This window comes from Penaeus vannamei, chromosome 6 (assembly GCF_042767895.1).
Source record: "Penaeus vannamei isolate JL-2024 chromosome 6, ASM4276789v1, whole genome shotgun sequence".
NCBI classification, from domain to species: Eukaryota; Metazoa; Arthropoda; class Malacostraca; order Decapoda; family Penaeidae; genus Penaeus; species Penaeus vannamei.
The window spans coordinates 46,266,145-46,273,644 of NC_091554.1; the positions used below are offsets into that span (position 1 = coordinate 46,266,145).

Here is a 7,500-nt window from a genome sequence, read left to right on the forward strand (position 1 = left end):
ATCATTTTCCATCCCTCTGATAATCATTTTCCATCCATCTGATAATCATTTTCCATCCCTCTGATAATCATTTTCCATCCATCTGATAATCATTTTCCATCCCTCTGATAATAATTTTCCATCCCTCTGATAATCATTTTCCATCCCTCTGATAATCATTTTCCATCCCTCTGATAATCATTTTCCATCCATTTGATAATCATTTTCCATCCCTCTGATAATCATTTTCCATCAATCTGATAATCATTTTCCATCCCTCTGATAATCATTTTCCATCCCTCTGATAATCATTTTCCATCCATCTGATAATCATTTTCCATCCCTCTGATAATCATTTTCCATCCATCTGATAATCATTTTCCATCCCTCTGATAATCATTTTCCATCCCTCTGATAATCATTTTCCATCCATCTGATGATCATTTTCCATCCATCTGATAATCATTTTCCATCCATCTGATAATCATTTTCCATCCCTCTGATAATCATTTTCCATCCATCTGATAATCATTTTCCATCCCTCTGATAATCATTTTCCATCCCTCTGATAATCATTTTCCATCCATCTGATAATCATTTTCCATCCATCTGATAATCATTTTCCATCCCTCTGATAATCATTTTCCATCCCTCTGATAATCATTTTCCATCCATCTGATGATCATTTTCCATCCCTCTGATAATCATTTTCCATCCATCTGATGATCATTTTCCATCCATCTAATAATCATTTTCCATCCCTCTGATAATCATTTTCCATCCCTCTGATAATCATTTTCCATTCATCTGATAATCATTTTCCATCCATCTGATAATCATTTTCCATTCATCTGATAATCATTTTCCATCCCTCTGATAATCATTTTCCATCCATCTGATAATCATTTTCCATCCATCTTGATAATCATTTTCCATCCCTCTGATAATCATTTTCCATCCCTCTGATAATAATTTTCCATCCATCTGATAATCATTTTCCATCCACCTGATAATCATTTTCCATCCATCTGATAATCATTTTCCATCCACCTGATAATCATTTTCCATCCACCTGATAATCATTTTCCATCCATCTGATAATCATTTTCCATCCATCTGATAATCATTTTCCATCCATCTGATAATCATTTTCCATCCATCTGATAATCATTTTCCATCCATCTGATAATCATTTTCTATCCATCTGATAATCATTTTGTATTTATTTAATATTTATTTAATCATTTTCCATCCATCTGATAATCATTTTGTATTTATTTCTCCTCGATAACTTAGAGAATAGTCTCTAAATAACTCCCACTGTAAATCTTCAGGCGTGAGGTTCTCGGTGACTTCATTAATGCTGGTCTAGATTCTGGTCGTTGAAGTGGGTCGTGGGATGGAGTGGTTCTGTCCTGCTCTCGCTGGTGTGTGTGTGTGTGTGTGTGTGTTTGTTTGTGTGTGTGTGTGTGTGTGTGTAAGTGTGTGTGTGTGTGTGTGTACACGTGTGTGTGTTTGTTTGTTTGTGTGTGTAAGTGTGTGTGTGTGTGTGTGCATATGTGTATGTGTATGTACGTGTATGTGTATGTACTTGTGTGTGTGTGTGTGCATATGTTTAAGTGTGTGCATATGTGTATGTGTGTGCATATGTGTATGTGTATGTACGTGTATGTGTATGTACGTGTGTGTGTGTGTGTGCATATGTTTAAGTGTGTGCATATGTGTATGTGTGTGCATATGTGTATGTGTATGTACGTGTATGTGTATGTACGTGTGTGTGTGTGTGCATATGTTTAAGTGTGTGCATATGTGTATGTGTGTGCATATGTGTATGTGTATGTACGTGTATGTGTATGCACGTGTATGTGTTTGTGTGTGCATATGTGTATGCGTGGGTACGTGTATGTGTTTGTGTGTGCATATGTGTATGTGTGGGTACGTGTATGTGTTTGTGTGTGCATATGTGCACGTGTATGTGTATGTGTGTGTACGTGTATGTGTTTATGTGTAGTTACAAGAAAGCAAGAGACGGAAAAGCATAGCCTTTTTGCCATCACAGTCACCCGAAAAAAGAAATCCTGCTTGTTCTTGCAGTCATACCCGAACACACGTTGGAATATGATTTAGCGCAAGGTCCATATAAGTCCTTCTATAGTCCGCTAAATCAAGGTCCATGTAAGTCCTTCTATAGTCCGCTAAATCAAGGTCCATGTAAGTCCTTCTATAGTCCGCTAAATCAAGGTCCATGTAAGTCCTTATAAAGTCCGCTAAATCAAGGTCCTTATGAGTCCTTCTATAGTCCGCTAAATCAAGGTCCATATGAGTCCTTCTATAGTCCGCTAAATCAAGGTCCATATAAGTCCTTCTATAGTCCGCTAAATCAAGGTCCATGTAAGTCCTTCTATAGTCCGCTAAATCAAGGTCCATATGAGTCCTTATGTAGTCCGTTAAATCAAGGTCCATGTAAGTCCTTCTATAGTCCGCTAAATCAAGGTCCATATGAGTCCTTCTATAGTCCGCTAAATCAAGGTCCATATGAGTCCTTCTATAGTCCGCTAAATCAAGGTCCATATGAGTCCTTCTATAGTCCGCTAAATCAAGGTCCATATAAGTCCTTCTATAGTCCGCTAAATCAAGGTCCATGTAAGTCCTTCTATAGTCCGCTAAATCAAGGTCCATATGAGTCCTTATGTAGTCCGTTAAATCAAGGTCCATGTAAGTCCTTCTATAGTCCGTTAAATCAAGGTCCATGTAAGTCCTTCTATAGTCCGCTAAATCAAGGTCCATGTAAGTCCTTCTATAGTCCGCTAAATCAAGGTCCATATAAGTCCTTATAAAGTCCGCTAAATCAAGGTCCATATGAGTCCTTCTATAGTCCGTTAAATCAAGGTCCATATGAGTCCTTCTATAGTCCGCTAAATCAAGGTCCATATGAGTCCTTCTATAGTCCGCTAAATCAAGGTCCTTATAAGTCCTTCTATAGTCCGCTAAATCAAGGTCCATATAAGTCCTTCTATAGTCCGCTAAATCAAGGTCCATATAAGTCCTTCTATAGTCCGCTAAATCAAGGTCCATGTAAGTCCTTCTATAGTCCGCTAAATCAAGGTCCATGTAAGTCCTTCTATAGTCCGCTAAATCAAGGTCCATGTAAGTCCTTATAAAGTCCGCTAAATCAAGGTCCTTATGAGTCCTTCTATAGTCCGCTAAATCAAGGTCCATATGAGTCCTTCTATAGTCCGCTAAATCAAGGTCCATATAAGTCCTTCTATAGTCCGCTAAATCAAGGTCCATGTAAGTCCTTCTATAGTCCGCTAAATCAAGGTCCATATGAGTCCTTATGTAGTCCGTTAAATCAAGGTCCATGTAAGTCCTTCTATAGTCCGCTAAATCAAGGTCCATATGAGTCCTTCTATAGTCCGCTAAATCAAGGTCCATATGAGTCCTTCTATAGTCCGCTAAATCAAGGTCCATATGAGTCCTTCTATAGTCCGCTAAATCAAGGTCCATATAAGTCCTTCTATAGTCCGCTAAATCAAGGTCCATGTAAGTCCTTCTATAGTCCGCTAAATCAAGGTCCATATGAGTCCTTATGTAGTCCGTTAAATCAAGGTCCATGTAAGTCCTTCTATAGTCCGCTAAATCAAGGTCCATGTAAGTCCTTCTATAGTCCGCTAAATCAAGGTCCATATAAGTCCTTATAAAGTCCGCTAAATCAAGGTCCATATGAGTCCTTCTATAGTCCGTTAAATCAAGGTCCATATGAGTCCTTCTATAGTCCGCTAAATCAAGGTCCATATGAGTCCTTCTATAGTCCGCTAAATCAAGGTCCTTATAAGTCCTTATATAGTCCGTTAAATCAAGCTCTATATGTCCTTCTATAGTCCGCTAAATCAAGGTCCATATAAGTCCTTATGTAGTCCGCTAAATCAAGGTCCACATAAGTCCTTCTATAGTCCGCTAAATCAAGGTCCTTATAAGTCCTTCTATAGTCCGCTAAATCAAGGTCCTTATAAGTCCTTATGTAGTCCGCTAAATCAAGGTCTATATGTCCTTATATAGTCCGCTAAATCAAGGTCCATATAAGTCCTTCTATAGTCCGCTAAATCAAGGTCCATATAAGTCCTTATGTAGTCCGTTAAATCAAGGTCCATATAAGTCATTATGTAGTCCGCTAAATCAAGGTCCATATTGTCCTTCTTTAGTCCGCTAAATCAAGGTCCTTATAAGTCCTTCTGTAGTCCGCTAAATCAAGGTCCATATGAGTCCTTATAAAGTCCGCTAAATCAAGGTCCTTATAAGTCCTTATGTAGTCCGCTAAATCAAGGTCCATATAAGTCCTTCTATAGTCCGCTAAATCAAGGTCCATATAAGTCCTTCTATAGTCCGCTAAATCAAGGTCCTTATAAGTCCTTCTATAGTCCGCTAAATCAAGGTCCATATAAGTCCTTATGTAGTCCGCTAAATCAAGGTCCATATAAGTCCTTCTATAGTCCGCTAAATCAAGGTCCATATAAGTCCTTCTATAGTCCGCTAAATCAAGGTCCATATAAGTCCTTCTATAGTCCGCTAAATCAAGGTCCATATAAGTCCTTCTATAGTCCGCTAAATCAAGGTCCATATAAGTCCTTCTATAGTCCGCTAAATCAAGGTCCATATAAGTCCTTCTATAGTCCGCTAAATCAAGGTCCATATAAGTCCTTCTATAGTCCGCTAAATCAAGGTCCTTATAAGTCCTTCTATAGTCCGCTAAATCAAGGTCCATATAAGTCCTTATGTAGTCCGCTAAATCAAGGTCTATATAAGTACTTCTATAGACCTTGATTTAACGGACTAAAGCACCCACGAATAAAAGACGAAATTTGTGTTCGGAAAGTCCAGTGGAAGAGTGACTTCAATGGCTGACTTCTCTGTATGTGTATAGTTAGTGTGTATAGTTTCCTCATGCACAGAGAAAGTCGTATCGTATGTGTACTTGTGTGAGGTCTGTATTTATGTGTGTTTGTTGTGTACTTATGTGTGTTATTTTTCTTTATTATATGTAGTAAAGTATTATGTTCTGGTTGTGCTTGTTTAAATATATCCTCCATTTTTTTTAATTATATAAAAATACAAAATCGAATCAATAATTAAAATAGACAAATGAACGGTAAAACAAATCAGTAAAAAATATGTAATCGTTTGCTATCTAATTTTATACAGAAAATATACCAAATGAAGACCAAAAAAATTACTGAATTTGTTAATTTCACTCCTCGAGCATTTCCTAAGACGAATATGAAGAAATTTTAAAGGTCAGTGACCCTTCGCTAGCATGTAGGCCGTGTATGGTGATAAAACTTTTTTTTTTGAATGGACACTTTCACTTGGAAAATGAAGTGTTCAAAGTATCCACTGAATAGATACTCGTTTACTCTTTACACGCAGACACACACATACAAACGCACAGGCAATCACATACACACAAACGTACACATTCACGCACGCACACAAACACAAACTTGCACACACACACACACACATTGACACTTACACATTCACACAAACTTACACATTCACTCTCACACACACAACCCCCCCCTCCACACACACAACCCCTCCCCCTCCCCACACACACACACACTCTCACACACACACGCACGAGTATTGTCATCAAAGTTGCCAGCCCCACGACAGCTCGGACTAACAAAACACCATTGTCTCATCCCAAAAGCCTCGCAGGTCATCTCTCCCTTTCTCGCCTTAAAAACCCAGGGCTCCAGAGACCTACATACGACACGAACCTGGCCAGTTAAAAATACATTTTGTGGGGGGTATTAAAGAAAAAGAAAAAAGAAATAAATAAATAAAGAAAAATGGGGGTATTAAAGAAAAAGAAATATGAGAGAAAGAAAGAAAGAAAAGAGAAACAATTAAAAAAACCTTGTTATGGCGAGTTAAAATTACATTTGGGGGGGGGGGGGGGTATTAAATAAAGAAATAAAAAATAAGTAAATAAATAAGGAAAAAATAAACAATTAAAAAACCTTGTCATGGCGAGTTAAAAATACATTTTGTGGGGGGTATTAAAGAAAAAGAAAAAAAGAGAGAGACATAAATAGAGAAAAGAGAAACAATTAAAAAAACTTGTCATGGCGAGTTAAAAATACATTTTGTGAGGGTATTAAAGAAAAAGAAAAAAGAGAGAGAGAGAGAGAGAGAGGAAAATAAATAAATAAAAAAGGAATTATATTCTGAAACAGAGGAAATAGGAAATGATTTAGAAAGATTCATAAGAGGTTGAGAAGCGAAGGATAGGAGATAGAAAGAAATAGAAACGAAGAAGGACACAAGAGAGAGAGAGAGAGAGAGAGAGAGAGAGAGAGAGAGAGAGAGAGAGAGAGAGAGAGAGAGAGAGAGAGAGAGAGAGAGAGAGAGAGAGAGAGAAGAGAGAGAGAGAGAGAGAGAGAGTCAGAGAGAGAGAGAGAGAGAGAGAGAGAGAGAGAGAGAGAGAGAGAGAGAGAGAGAGAGAGCGAGAGAGAGAGAGACAGAGAAGAGAGTGACAGACAGACAAAGAGAGAAAGAAATAGAGAAATAAAGAAAGACAAACAGACAAAGACAGAGAAAAAGAGAAAAGAGAGAAGATAAGAAATAAAAAAAAGAACGGTACCGCAGAAATTTCTCAAGGGGCTTGGAGAAAAAAAAAAAAAAAAAAAAAGAGAAAGACAAAAAAAAAAAAAAAATATATGACATAATTCTGAAACGGGAGAAAGTATGCCTGAGTGAATATATTCCCTCGGGCTATTTTCGTCTCACTATTGCCAACGGGACAAAGAAGTGAGTAAAAGTGACACACTATAGGGAAGAGACCCAGAGAATCATAAGAATAATAATGATAATGATAAGAAGAATGAGTGAAATAATGATAGAAATACGAAAATAATTAGTATAAAACTTATGAAAATCCAAAAAAATAGTATAAAATTGATGAAAATAAAAAAATAGTGTAATAATGATAATAATAATAAGAATGAGTGTAATAATGATGAAAATACGAAAAAAATTAGTATACAAATAAAAAAACGAAAAATTTGTGTAATAATGATAATAATAAGAATAAGTGTAATAATAATGTAAATACGAAAAACGCGTGTAAAAATTATGAAAAAAATTTAATAATGATGGTAATAGGAAGAATGAGAATAATAATGGTGGGAATAAGAAAAAAGTGAGAGTAATAATGATAATGATAATAAAAATGAATGTAAAAATGATGCAAATACAAAAAAAGTGTAATAATGATAATGATAATGATAAGGATAATGATAAGAATAAGTGTAATGATGATGGAAATACAAAAAAAGCAAAAAAATTATGAAAATTCGAAAATTAGTTTAATAATGATGGTTATAAGAAAAAATAGTGTAATAATTATGGTAGTAAGGAGAATGAGTGTAATAATGATAATAATGATGATAAGAATAAAACGAAGGTAGGAAAACATAATTATAATAATTATGATAATAGTTGTAGTACTGGTATTGA

The 7,500-nt window shown here is 36.1% G+C and overlaps 2 protein-coding genes across 2 annotated transcripts; both read right to left on the reverse strand.

Annotated features, from left to right (window-relative positions):
- Positions 1-2,073: 2,073 nt before the first annotated feature.
- Positions 2,074-2,514, reverse strand: LOC138861987 (prothoracicostatic peptide-like). Its single transcript, XM_070122484.1, has one exon. The coding sequence runs from the start codon at positions 2,512-2,514 to the stop codon at positions 2,074-2,076; it is 441 nt and encodes a 146-aa protein (XP_069978585.1).
- An 889-nt stretch (positions 2,515-3,403) lies between these two features.
- LOC138861988 (uncharacterized) lies at positions 3,404-4,166 on the reverse strand. Its single transcript, XM_070122485.1, has 3 exons — positions 4,044-4,166; positions 3,508-3,864; positions 3,404-3,424 (listed from the first exon to the last, which is right to left on the reverse strand). The coding sequence occupies exons 1-3, from the start codon at positions 4,164-4,166 to the stop codon at positions 3,404-3,406; spliced, it is 501 nt and encodes a 166-aa protein (XP_069978586.1).
- Positions 4,167-7,500: the final 3,334 nt, after the last annotated feature.

Coding starts and splice junctions, on each gene's coding strand:
- LOC138861988 (XM_070122485.1), bottom strand. CDS start 4,166: ATGGACCTTGATTTAGCGGACTACATAATGACTTATATGGACCTTGAT. Junction 3,865..4,043: donor CTTATATGGACCTTGATTTA/GCGGACTATATA, acceptor ACCTTGATTTAG/CGGACTATAGAAGGACATAT. Junction 3,425..3,507: donor CTTACATGGACCTTGATTTA/GCGGACTATAGA, acceptor AGCGGACTATAG/AAGGACTCATATGGACCTTG.
- LOC138861987 (XM_070122484.1), bottom strand. CDS start 2,514: ATGGACCTTGATTTAGCGGACTATAGAAGGACTCATATGGACCTTGAT.